This window comes from Macaca nemestrina, chromosome 13 (genome assembly GCF_043159975.1).
Source record: "Macaca nemestrina isolate mMacNem1 chromosome 13, mMacNem.hap1, whole genome shotgun sequence".
NCBI lineage: Eukaryota > Metazoa > Chordata > Mammalia > Primates > Cercopithecidae > Macaca > Macaca nemestrina.
Genome location: NC_092137.1, coordinates 117,638,206 through 117,652,491, shown reverse-complemented (window position 1 = coordinate 117,652,491; position 14,286 = coordinate 117,638,206). Strand labels below are relative to the sequence as shown.

Below are 14,286 nucleotides of genomic sequence, written 5' to 3'. Positions count from 1 at the left end.
GAGCTCTCTGGGGTCTCTTTCTAAGGGCACGAATCACAATCAGGAAAGCTCCACCCTCACAACCTAATCACCTCCCAGGAATCTACCTCCAGTAATATCACCTTAGGGTGTTGTATTAGTCCATTTTCACTCTGCTATTAATATAAAAAACTTCCTTGAGACTGGGCAATTAATAAAGGATAGAGATTTAACTGACTCACGGCTCTGCATGGCTGGGGAGGCTGCAGGAGACTTAATCATGGTGGAAGGCTAAGGGGAAACAGGCACCTTCCTCACAAGACAGCAGGATAGACAGAGTGTGTGAAAGAGGAACTATCTAACACTTCTAAAACCATCAGATGTCGTGAGAACTCACTCACTATCACAAGAACAGCATGGAGGAAAACCACCCCCATGATCCAATCACCTCCCTCCCTCGACACGTGGGGATTACGATTTGAGATGAGATTTGTGTGGGGACACAGGGCCAAATCATATCAGGGTTAGAATTTCAACAATGAATTTGGAGCGGGGACATAAATATTCACCCCATAGCACTCCCTCTCTCTATTCTCTTTCTCTTTTTCTCTGTCACACACACACAGACACACACACACAGAGACTTTCTAATGATCTGTCTGGTATAAATGGATGCTAACTTCTGGGTCCTCTATCTGGTCTTGAGTCTTAGTAGTATGATTTCAGGCACCATCAATACTAATCTGATCTCTGGCTTTGCCTAAGTTAGAGTCTTTATAAATTGTAATTCAAAGAAAGTAAACAAATTTACATTACATTATATGATTCTAACTTGTCTTAGCTCAGGCTGCTATAACAAAATACCACAGACTGAGTGGCTTAACCTGCAGAAGTTCTTCTCATGGCTCTGGAGGCTGGAAGTCCAAAATCAAGGGGCTAGCAAATGTGATGTCTAGTGAGGGTTCTCTTCTTGGCTTGCAGACATGGCAGAGAGAGTAAGCTCTCTGGTGACTGTCCCTCTTCTTATAAAAGGAACAGCCCTATAGGATCAGGGCCTGCCCTTATGGCTTCAGTTAACCTTAGTTACCTCTCTGCAGGTACTATCTTCAAATATAGTCACACTGGAGGTCACAGCTTCAACACAGTAAGTTAGGGGACAGGGGGACACATTCAGTCCACAACATAACTTAACTTTTGCTATTAATACAGAATGTTGAAATCTGGCTTTCCAGGTTGCACATGAAGTTAAAACCAAACAGAAAAAGTCGTTTTTGGCCAGGCACAGTGGCTCATGCCTGTAATCTCACCACTTTGGGAGGCCGAGACGGTTGGATCACGAGGTCAGGAGTTCAAGACCAGCCTGGACAACACAGTGAAACTCCGTCTCTACTAAAAACACAAAAATTAGCCGGGCATGGTGGCGGCGCCTGTAGTGCCAGCTACTCGGGAGGCTGAGGCAGGAGAAGAATGGCGGGAACCCGGGAGGCAGAGCTTGCAGTGAGCCGAGATCGCACCACTGCACTCCAGCCTGGGGAACAGAGCAAGACCCCGACTCAAAAAAAAAAAAAAAAAAAAAAAAAAAAAGAAGAAAAAAGAAAAAGCCGTTATTACAGTGAGATACACATCTTGTCAAATAGAACCTTCCAGTTCTACAAGAGGCTCTCCAACCCCTCTTCTCCTCAAATCTAAATGTTTTATTGGCTAAATGAAGACAACCAAAAGGCTGAAAGACAAAACATCTCCTCAGTACAGACCTTTTTGTTACAAGCCATCTGAATAGCAGAAAACAGAATTGTAGCTCAACTAAAAAAAAAAAAAAAAAAAAAATGCCACCACCAACCTCAATTAACAGTAATCCCCCATGTAATATACCAAATGTAGGCGTGATCACTGCTGGCCTCACCTGGCTTTGAAGCCACCTCAGATGCTCTAACGTGGAGGCGCAGGTGGCAGTAAGGAGCAGGTCGCGTGAATTCATCACATTCAGCCGTATGCACTGGCCAAACACAGAGCGGGGAACAATTCAAGCCAACTGCCTGCCATCTGGGAGCACAGGCCCTGGCCTGAGTTCAGGGAAGGGCTGGAATTCCCCAGCTCTCTAGGGATCCTCACTTCCCAGGCCCTCCTGATAACATGAGCAGATTGCAAAAAGACGGGCAGCTTGCGGATTTCTGCTGCCGTTTTTCCCTCAAGCAATGTTTGTTCTTCATGTAGATTTTGGAACCTGATTTTGTTTGGATGTTCGTCTCATACAGGTCTCCTGTTGAGATTTGGTTTTTTGGTTTTTGTGTTTTTGAGAAGGGTCTCACTGTCACCCTGGCTTGGTTCACTGCAACCTCTGCCTCCAGGGCTCAAGTGATCCTCCAAGCTCAGCCTCCCAAGTAGCTGGGACGACAGGCAGGCACCACCACACCTGGCTAATTTTTGTATTTTTTCGTAGAGAGAGGGTTTCACCATGTTGCCTTGGCTGGTCTGCAACTCCTGGACTCAAGTGATCGGGCAGCCTCTGCCTCCCAAAGCACTGAGATTACAGCATGAGCCACTGGCCTGGACTCATGATGAAATTTGATCTCCAGTGCTGGAGGTGGAGCCTGGTGGGAGGTGTTTGGGCCATGGGGGCTGATCCTTCACAAAAGGCTTGATGCTGTCTTGGAGGTAACAAGTGAGTTTTCACTCTATTAGTTCCTACAAGAACTGATTGTTAAAAACAGCCTAGCACCTCCCCCCACCCTCACCATGTGATCTGTGTACACAGCAGCTCCCCTTCACCTTCCATCATGAGTGGAAGCTTCCTAAGGGCTCACCAGAAGCAGATGCCAGAACCATGCTTCCTGTACAGCCTGTAGACCTGCAAACCAAGCAAAATGATTTTCTTTATAAATTATCCCACCTCAGGTGTTCTAAAGGACTGAGAGAGAACCAAATCCCCATATTAACAGGCAGCTACATTATACTGGGATTAAACATGGTCCAAATTTGGAACCTTAGTGAGCATCAAAGCCTTCCTTTACCTCAAAAGTCTAAGGGAAGCGGCTGGGCGCGGTGGCTCATGCCTGTAATTCCAGCACTTTGGGAGGCCGAGGCGGATGGATCATGAAGTCAGGAGATCGAGACCATCCTGGCTAACACAGTGAAACCCCGTCTCTACTAAAAATACAAAAAAATTAGCAGGTGTGGTGGCGGGCGCCTGTAGTCCCAGCTACTTGGGAGGCTGAGGCAGGAGAATGGTGTGAACCCAGAAGGCAGAGCTTGCAGTGAGCCGAGATCGCACCACTGCACTCCAGCTTGGGCAACAAAGCGAGACTATCTCAAAGGAAAAAAAAAAAATCTAAGGGAAGCTACAGGTTAAAATTAAAAGATACAAGTATGCACATTTGTGCACACATACAGTTTTGGGACACTGGATTTACCAAGATCTAGTCTGAACCTTCACTCCAGCCAAACCCTTGCCATGGCTTGATGATGGACGGTCATCAAACCCTTGCCATCATCCTTGATGATGGACGGTCACGAACTACGTATTTTGTAAGCAATCTTAATGCCTTGCTTACATTTCACATTTATTTTTAATTATAATAACGAAACAGCAATATAACAGACACTCAGAACCCATTTAACTCTATGTGCTCCCGTGGTGGGTAAAATACCTACATCTCCATCTGAGGCTGTGCAATGCTGTTTGTCTTTTTAAAGTGTTTCTGTCATGCAAACACTGTTTTTGAAGTGAGAAAGCCCAGAAGCTGCTTCTAAACCATTCATCACTAGGCAAATCCCTTTTTTCTTTCTTTTTTTTTTTTTTTTTTTTTTTTTTTTTTTTTGAGACCGTTTGGCTTTTGTCGCCCAGGCTGGAATGCAATGGCGCGATCTTGGCTCAACACAACCTCCGCCTCCCAGGTTCAAGTGATTCTCCTGCCTCAGCCTCCCAAGTAGCTGGGATTACAGGTGTGTGCCACCACACCCAGCTAATTTTTGTATTTTTAGTAGAGACGGGGTTCCACCATGTTGGTCAGGCTGGTGTCGAACTCCTGACCTCCAGGGATCCACCCACCTGAGCCTCCCAAAGTGCTGGGATTACAGCAGTGAGCCACAACACCAGACAGAAAATCCCATTTTAAGAATGCCACTACATTTCTTTATTAAAACTTCCCAACATCCCAACCAATGAGCCACAAATTTATCTCAAATCCTGTGAAAGTTATCCAATAATTCAGGATAGCCCAACTTCCTGGTCAGCCTATGTAATTCACTGAAATGACTTTTTTGAGACAGAGTCTCGCTCTGTCGCCCAGGCTGGAGTGCAGTGGCGCCATCTTCGCTCACTGCAAGCTCTGCCTCCTGGGTTCACTCCATTCTCCTGCCTCAGCCTACCAAGTAGCTGGGACTACAGGTACCCACCACCACGCCCAGCTAATTTTTTGTATTTTTAGTAGAGACGGGGTTTCACCGTGTTAGCCAGGATGGTCTCGATCTCCTGACCTCGTGATCCGCCCACCTCTGCCTCCCCAAGTGCTGAGATTTGAAATGACTTTTAATCTGTATTGTCCTTCTGGAAACAGATATTTTTTGAATCCTGAGAGTATCATTTCTAACAAAATACTAAATACATCTAAGCTGAGAAACATACTGAGTGGAGCCACATCAGATTCCTACCAGCATTTACCCCAGACAAGACAGTACAGGGGCATCCTACATGCAGGCTCCATGTGACATGAAATGCCAAACAAGTAACATTACATTTTTAAGTTGCCACAGTCTCCTCAAAGAACTCTTTTTGCCAGGTGAAAACATCACTGTCTAGTGCTAAGCCAACAGGCCTGGGTTCTGTATGAGTTCATTCTCTCACTGCTATAAAGAAATACCCGAGACTGGGTAATTTATAAATAAAAGAAGTTTAATTGGCTCACGGTTCCACAGGCTGTACAGGAAGCATGGCTGGAGAGGTCTCAGGGAGTGTTTACTCCTGGAGGAAGGCAAAGTGAGAGCAGGCATCTTCACATGACAGGAGCAGGAGGAACAGGGAGAGGGGGAAGGTGCCATACACCTTTAAAGAACCAGACCTTGGAAGAACTCTTACCATGAGAACAGCACCAACGGGAAAATCCACCCTCATGATCCAGTCACCTCCCACCAGGCCCCACTTCCAACACTGGGGATTACAATTCGACATGAGAATTGGGTGGGGACCCAGAACCAAATCATATCAGGTTCCACTTAGTTAACTGTTTTGGTGGTAAAAGAAAAAACATTATCCTTTACTACTCACATTTGTGACACCAAATAGATGGGGGGTTTTCCCCATACCAACCAATTCTCCAGCTCTCCAGACGCCACTCGGGTGTTGTACAATTCCATTCAATTCTGACACTAACTACCTGGAATGAGTGCAGGTTAAAGGCTCGGTCCCACAAGACTGGCCCCATTTCAGACGCCAATCACCAGCCCAAGGGTGTCACCTGCACTTCTGAACAACCAGCTACAAGTCAGGGGTTCCCATAACCCCCTCCTCAGGTTTGATAATTTGCTGGGATGACTCACAGAAACACATTTCCCAGCTTATTATGTCATGAAGAATATGATCAAGGACACAGAGGACAGCCAGATGAAGAGATACACAGGGCGAGGTGTATTAGAGGGGACGCGGCACTTCTGTGCCCTCTCTGGGTGGCACAGTACACCACCCAGGTGGTGAACACCCTCCATGTGTTCAGCAGCCCTGGAGCTCCCCAAACCCTAGAGTCCAGGGATTCTTAAGGAGGCGTCACTACCACCACCTGAGCATGACTCATCATTAATCTCTAGCCCCTGCCCCTTCCCAGAGGATGGAGGTGGGTCTGAAATCCCCAAGCTTCAAATCCATTCTTTTTGAGACGGAGTCTCGCTCTGTCGCCCAGGCTGGAGTGCAGTGGCGCGATCTCGGCTCACTGCAAGCTCCGCCTCCCGGGTTCACGCCATTCTCCTGCCTCAGCCTCCCGAGTAGCTGGGACTACAGGCGCCCACAACCGCGCCCGGCTAATTTTTTGTATTTTTAGTAGAGACGGGGTTTCACCGTGGTCTCGATCTCCTGACCTTGTGATCCGCCCGCCTCGGCCTCCCAAAGTGCTGGGATTACAGGCTTGAGCCACCGCGCCCGGCCTCAAATCCATTCTTGCTGGTGACCAGTCTCCACCCAGGAGCCCACCAAGAGTCACCTCATTAGAACAAAAGATGCTCCCATCACCCAAGAAATTCCAAAGGATTAGGAGCTCTGTGCCAGGAGGAAGAAGCAGAGGCCAAATGAGAAACACATTTCTTAATATGTCACAGGTAGTCAGAGACAGATTCCTTCACGCTTTTTTTTTTTTTTTTTTTTTTTTTTTTTTTTTTGCAGTAGTGAGTACTAACCTCATTTCTAAAACTACATTCCTCAGGAACTGGCTCCTGAGGTTACCTCACCTAGAGGCCTGATCTACTCCCTCGACCTATTCAAATCTCTCCCTGGCCTGTCTCAAGACCCAGCAGCTCGGCCCCAAATCTACACTTGTGGATCCAGCATTCAACAGAGACTCCATTCATTGACAAATAATAAATACATATCAAAAAAAAAACCACCACCACATCCCACCTTGAGAGAGTTGCCTTCATCTGCCATCCCTACTTCCAATCCACCCTCCGGTCTCCAGCCCGCTCCCATGCCACATCTCCCTGCACCCAAGCTGCTGTGGCTGAGGTCTCCGAGGTCTTCCTAGCCTTTTCCGTACTGCAATGCAGAGCAGACCCCTCCCCTCCTCCTCACATACACTTCCTCCTGGCTTTAGGGAAAATACACTGCTGAGGCCCTCCTGCCCCTTGTCCGTGCCTCAGTCCCCTCTGCCCTTTCCTCCTCTATAAGCCTTTCTAGACAACTCCCAGGTATTCCAGACTTAACTCGTCCAAAACAGACTCTCGGAGGCCTCAGGACCTTTGCACATGCCATTTCCTCTGCTCAGAGGGCTCTTTTCCCAACTTCTCACCAGCTACCACCCTCCTGCACACCATGCAGGTCTCAGTGGAGATCATGGCTCCTCAGAGACAGCTCCCTGATGTTCCAACCCAAATTCATTTCCTTCTTATTCTCTCTCGCATCCACTGGCACTCACCACCATTGGTAACTCAGTGTTTCGTGGCTTAGTATCACTCCACCCCCACGACTACAAACTCCACCTCTCCAGACTATAAGCTGCATGACAGCACCGGGCCTGGCACTGCGGAATAAAACGCTCTTTGGGTTTCTTTCTGCTGCTTTATCTACCAGTAATTTCATTGATTTAACCAACATACCTAGAAAACATAACAGTTTGAAGCATAAAACCTCCCCTACAGCAAAAATTTTTATTATTTTTAGTGCAATCATTGCTATTGTTAATCAACTGAGGTTAATAAACTGAGACCCTATAAAGAGTAGGTTATGGTCACAGAACCCCTCTTTAAAGTTGAGAAAGAAGACAGATCAGGAGCTTACAACTCTAAACCTATTTTCTCTATTGAGAGGGAATAAAATCCAGAATAGATACCTTTAATTTCAAATAAAAGTACCTGACTAAATTAGATGCGTTTCTGAAAATAGTTTTAAAAGCTTCTGTGAAATGACACACCCCACGCATGCTAGACATTTTGAAGGCTAAATATAGCACACTGAGAGGACAAATAGCTGACACACAGGCGTCCGGGGAAAATCACAGCCCCTAGGTAATGAGGGGACACAACTTCAATGCCTTCATGATCGCCACTACCCAAATAGAGTTGCCAACCAGAAAAAAATGCCAAGGTCTCCCTGAGTTTAGATTCTGTCTGCATTATACCAACGGTACAGGTGCATGTCAATTAGGATATAATTCTGCAAGGCTCATGAAACACACAAACAGCCCCCTTATCTATCCCTTGCTGCTTCCACTTACCAACTCCCCAAAGGCAACCTCTTCCATCTCTTAATGGATTATTTTTGTATCCACCTTCACATCTCCAAATAACATATCTATATTACATTTTTTTTTTTTTTTTGAGACAGAGTTTCACTCTTGACCCCCAGGCTGCAGTGCAATGGCACAATCTTGGCTCACTGCAACCTCCATCTCCCAGGTTCAAGCAATTCTCCTGCCTCAGCCTCCCAAGTAGCTGGGATTACAGGGACATGCCACCATGCCGGGCTAATTTTTGTATTTTTAGTAAAGACAGGATTTCACCACGTTGGCCAGGCTGGTCTCAAACCTCCGACCTCAGATGATTCACCCACCTCAGTCTCCCAAAGCGCCAGGATTACAGGCGTGAGCCACCGCGCCTGGCCTACTTCTTGGATATTTAGTGTAGGCATTAGCTGTCAACTTTCAGAAGTGGAGGCTTTAGCTCCCTTTCATTGACTACCACCCGCCACCCAACACTCACACTCCTGTTATGCAATAATTTTGGTTACATCATGAGTCAATATTTACATTATTATAACCACAAAAACACTAGCAAGAGCTGAGTTTTGCAGTAAAACTACAATACTTTTTCTACCCTACACAACTTTTTATTTTCCCTAGATTTAACAACTATCCCAGAATTTCTGGCTTACTCAGCTTTCCATCTATGGATAATCTATCCACAAATTCTCCCCTGATGTGCGGATCTTCATTCAATACATGCAAACACACTGCACAGTCTATCACTTTCTTTTCTCCTAGAAGTTGTCCTGCAGCCTCCTGCCAGGCTCCAATCTAGACTGAACGCTGGGTTGGGGGAGGGAAGGAGGGAGGTTCTCACTGACGTCCCAGGATTTCCCTTCACCATCATCTTAGAGATTCCCCTCCAAGCAGCTCTTCTTAAACACGTAACAAAAAGAACAAACTCTGAAGGAAAAAGATCTTGCCAGAAAAGGTCTAGGTAAATTAATTAATTAAAACAAAAGGGAAAAGACTGACACATCTGACTGCATGAAAATTAACAAATGTGAGTTCTTCAAAAAACCTACAAGGAAAATAAAAGCCTGACTTAAAAAAAAATACATATAATTGAAAAAGAATACAGAAAAACTACACATGAAGGCACACACACACAACGCTCATAAAAAAAACACTAAAGAAAAAGATAACCCAACAGAAAAAAATGAGCAAAACGACTCAAGTATTTCTCAGAAGGAAAAACACATACTCAATGAATACATAAAAAATTCTCATCCCAATTAGTAATAATGAGAAATAGCATCTTAGTGGTTCTAAGATACTATGTAAATACCTACCAGATTGGCAAAAAGTAGTATCTCTGACAATAGCAAGCACTAGCAAGGATGTACCACTGCAGGAAGTTTTTTCTTAGAGACAGTGGTCTCACTATGTTGCCCAGGCTGAACTTAAACTCCTGGGTTTAAGCAATCCACCTGCCTCAGCCTCCTAAGTAGATGGGATTATAAGCGTGCACCACCATGCTCTGCTTGGAAACCATTTGGAATTATCTAGAAAGGTTGAAAATGCATATTGCTATGACCCAGTATTAGGGCTGTTCACAAATGTCCCAGTTCTCCCTCAGAAGAGACCCATGCTGACTCACATTGAATATACAGCATGATGGAGAAATAAATTTATATGTCGGGGTATTTGTTACTGCAGCATAACCTAACTCATACACCCAACAAGGTCACTCATAGAAATATTCTCTACAGAAATGTTTATCTGTGTGAACACAATAGAAAAATGTTCACAGCAGCTTTATCTACTAAAACAACTAGATCTATAGGCCTTTCCAGACAACTCCCAAGTATCCCACCAAATATCCACGGACAGGAGAATGAATAAATAATAATATATTCACTCAGTGGATTACTACACACCCATGAAAATGAATGAACTATGGTGGCTACCGTGGTTCAAAGGGAGAAAAACAATGCAGGGAGCAGGGTGATCAAGTGACAGAAAAATACATAAAGTATGAATAAAAGTATATTTTGTAATAAAGTTACAAAAATACACAAAACTAAACTATGTATTGATTAGGAATACATATAAATGTGTTAAAACTATAAAGAAAAGCAAGTCAATATTAACACATAATTCAGGGTAGCGGTGCCCGCAAGGGAGGGAGGGAAATGTAATCAGGAAAACACAGAAGGGATCTTCTCAGGCATAGGATATACTCTTATTTTTTTAGTTACAGGTGGTATATATATAGGGTTTGCTCCATTACCTACAACTTACCTTAAATACGCTTATACACACTGAAAAGCTCATAACTAAAAAACCACAAAATGCAGTACCTTTTCATAAGGATAAGGATAACTTATTAACGCACTATTTTATTGTTGATCTTTCCTTCCTTTTTTTTTTTTTTTTATTTTTCCTTGAGACAGAGTCTCGCCCTGTCACCCTGAGTAGAGTGCAATGGCGAGATCTCGGCTCACTGCAACCTCTGCCTCCCAGGTTCAAATGGTTCTCCTGCCTCAGCCTCCCAAGTGGCTGGGATTACAGGCACCTGCCACCACACCCAGCTCAGTTTTGTATTTTTAGTAGAGACAGGGTTTCACCATGTTGGCCAGGCTGGTCTCGAACTCCTGACCTTGTGATCCACCCACCTTGGCCTCCCAAAGTCCTGGGATTACAGACATGAGCCACCGCACCCAGCCACCTTTCCTTTTTTTTTTTTTTTTTTTAAGTAAAAAGCAGGAAGCAGGAAAATAATAAAATCCAGTAGAATGAAAGACTCACCAAATGTTATATGGATGACTCAAATTCATACATATGTGTTTGCTGGCTGGTGATACACTAGAGGAATAAATCTGGTTCTGCATGGAATCACTTACATCAAGGTTACCAATAGGTAGTTATTTCACCACCACCCCCACCCCCCCGCCCACCAAGAGAGGGTCTCATTTCAATGCCCAGGCTGGAGTGCAGTGGTGTGATCACAGCTCACTGCAGCCTCAACCTCCAAGGCTCAGGTGATTCTCTCACCTCAGCCTCCCAAGTAGCTGGGACTACAGGCACGCGCCACCATGCTCTGCTAATTTTCTGTATTTTTTTGTAGAGACAGAATTTCGTTATGTTGCCCAAGCTGGTCTTAAACTCCTGAGCTCAAGCAATCCACCCACCTTGGCTCCCAAAGTGCTAGGATTACAGGCGTGAGCCCCCTCGCGCGGCATCAATAGGTAGTCCTAACAGCTGGGCTGGTTCAGCCACAAACTACTGCTAGTCCTTACAGCACATAGCGCTGACGTAAGACAATTAAGAACAACACTCTGATTTATTCCTGCATTCTACATAATTTCCATTTCCAGGATGATACATACAAAACGCTTCTCAACTGCATAGGCTCACATCTATCCATTTTACTTGGTATGTACAACTTGATATCTCCTACATGACATCTACATGAAGTTTGTACTTGATCTACTTAAGATTGTACTACTTGATGTCTACATCCATGTATTCAAGAAATATTTATCAAGAGTGCTCTGGTGACAAGAATCATCAGCACTAAAGGCATGGCAGAGAGGGGCACAGACCTGTGACCTCCCTCCTGGAGCTCAGGATCTGGTTCACCCTAAACAGATAGAGCCTCAAAGAGCCTCTTCATGACTACAGTGGTGGGAGTAGGGGAAGGCTCAGGTACATCTCCAGGAAGTGGAGCTCAGACTGAGCCCCAGAGGTTCACAAGAATTAGCCAGATGCTTGGGGATGGGGGAGGAGACCAGCATGAGGGGCCTTGGAGAGACAAGTGCCAACATGCTGCAGGGGTCTGTGCTTAAGAGAAGGTGGAAGAGAAGCAAACCAAGAGGTGGTTCAGGGGCAGCTCCTGCAACCCCCGGCAGTGATTAAAATATGCTCACGGCTGCTTTTTAATACCATGGATACAAGTTTTTAAAAACAGGGGAAAAAAATCCATGCTGAAAAAACTACCAGATTTACTTTCATTTTAAATAAATTCCTCTTGGCCTGGCGCGGTGGCTCACGCCTGTAATCCTAGCACTTTGGGAGGCCAGGCGGGTGCGTTGCCTGAGCTCAGGAGTTTGAGACCAGCCTGGGCAACAATGGTGAAACCCTGTCTCTACTAAAATACAAAAAATTAGCCGGGTGTGGTGGCGCATACCTGTAGTCCTACTCGGGAGGCTGAGGCAGGAGAATCCCTTGAACCCAGGAGGCAGAGGTTGCAGTGAGCCAAGGTCACACCAATGCACTCCAGCCTGGGCAACAGAGCGAGACTCCATCTCCAAAAATAAAAATAAAAAAAAAATAAATTTCTCCTTTATCCAATGCCACCTAGAATGTGGAGTCCAGATCGGAAAATCCTTCTGCCTTCACTGCTAGTAAATGAATTCTTTACAAGCTACCAGCCTCTCAATAATTGTCAGCTCTTCCTAAGGAGTTCCAATTAGGCGGAAAAGGCCACCCTCCAGTATCCCACCGCCTGCACAATTTGTACCTTATATTATTTCCTGGAGTGACACAATCCGTGCCTTGTTTGATTATCTAATTACAAATACATTGCCCTTATTATGCTCTCACTAAATGCAACTCTTGGAAACCTCAAGGCTTTTATTAATAGATTATCAGCCCCTAAAGATACATCAGTTATTTAACTTAATTTTTCAGATTTATGCTTCTAAAATCGAACTACTTCCTTTCTTTGTGGTTTCTTCCCTATTGTGCTTTTAAGAAAAAAAAGACCACTGCACGTAAGACTCTAGAGCCAACATCTAGGACTGCTATAGAATATAACAGGCTGCCCTGTTGAGTCAAAGACTTTCACTGTTGGAGGAGACAAAATTCGCCAACAAATTCAGCTACATGAGCAGGACTCCAGCCAACCTTAGACAGACTAGCCAAGAAATGCAACATCCATGCTGGGTTTCATCAGTTTCCAACCTTCTGATAGAGTCCTTCTGAGCAAGCCTTGTAACCCCACGTGAATCCTTAGCCTGTCAGTTTCTCCTCCCCCAGTCATTAGGACACTCTTCCAAAGGCAGTAGGTGACTTACTGGAGGCACAGCATGAGCATTCACATCAACATTTGAAACAAGGTGAAGCTCCCTTTAGTAAGATTTGATTTAATGTGGGCAGAGTAGCCGTGTGCCCAAATTCTACAAAAACACCTTCCTCTTGAGCAATACTCAGCCCAAGCTGTTAAATATTCCATCTTTTAATTATACATATTAAATGCTGCACTAACAGATAAGTGAATATTTCTTATGTCCTTTACTACAATGCAAATGTGTTTACACCTTTATTCTCAGAAGCCTTCATTATTCAGTTTTTTAAATTGTACTTTGCTTTTCTTCTTTCAAACCTACTAGGTGCCAAGCACAATTAAGCCCTTGAGGTATACTGTTAATTTTCATTCTAAGCCTTATTTTAATCATAAGCATTGTGCATTGCTGGTGGGAATGAAAAATGCTATAGCTGCTGTGGAAAACAGTTTCTAACCCTCCAAAGTAAGATTCATTATTGTCCCTTTCTTAAGGTTGAGTTATAAGTAAGGCTTAAAGAAACTGGATAAACTAAAAAGCCTTTCAGTCCAGATTCTTAATCAACAGACTTACTTACCCTGACTCCAAAGGTTGTATTTTACACTATTTTCCACTATACTATACTTCTTCCCTTCACTCTGTTTAGGGAATTAGCCTATCACTACTACAAATGCAATGACAGGAACGGGGGCTTAAGGTAACCACGCTGCAAAGCAGAAAGCATCAATACTTTTTCAAATTACAACTTTTAAATTGTCAGTCAATTTAGGAAAAGAATTGCAAGATTATACAGGAATACATGCAATAAAACACTGAAAAATCAAATCCTTCAGAGGACACAGCTGGGTGGTGATATTTGGTCTTTTTCTTCTTTTATTTTGTATTGTACTTTAAGTCCTAGGGTACGTGTGCACAACGTGCAGGTTTGTTACATATGTATACATGTGCCATGTTGGTGTGCTGCACCCATTAACTCATCATTTACATTAGGTATATCTCCTAATGCTATTTGGTCTTTAGAGTAAGGTTTATCCCACTCACTATTTTTCAATCGTCACACTGTAACTGTACATATTTATGGGGTACAATTTGATGTTTCAATACTCACATATGTTATATAATTATCCAATTCGGGTAATTAGCATATCCATCACCTCATACAGTTATCATTTCTTCGTGGTGAGAACATTCAAAAGTTTCTCATTCTCATAGCTATCCTGTAATATACAGTACCACTACAGTCACCCTACTGTGCAAAAAAACAGCAGAACTTACTTCTCCTATCTAACTATAACTCTGTACCTGTTGACCAACCTCTCCCCATCCATCTTCTCCCATCCTGGTAATCACTGTTCTACTCTCTGCTTTTATAACACCAA

At 44.2% G+C, this 14,286-nt stretch overlaps 1 protein-coding gene across 3 annotated transcripts in view; it reads right to left on the bottom strand.

The window, feature by feature from the left end:
- Positions 1–14,286, bottom strand: part of LOC105490107 (TBC1 domain family member 8) — a 131,972-nt gene that overhangs the window by 113,244 nt on the left and 4,442 nt on the right. Inside the window, exon 1 of one of the 3 annotated variants that reach the window (XM_071077253.1) lies at positions 2,763–2,799. The exons of the other annotated variants lie outside the window; for them this stretch is intronic. Within the exon in view, the coding sequence (XP_070933354.1) occupies positions 2,763–2,784 (22 nt within the window). The 5' untranslated portion in view covers positions 2,785–2,799. Of the gene's footprint in view, positions 1–2,762; positions 2,800–14,286 lie in introns of those variants that run through there. 3 annotated transcript variants of the gene reach the window in all.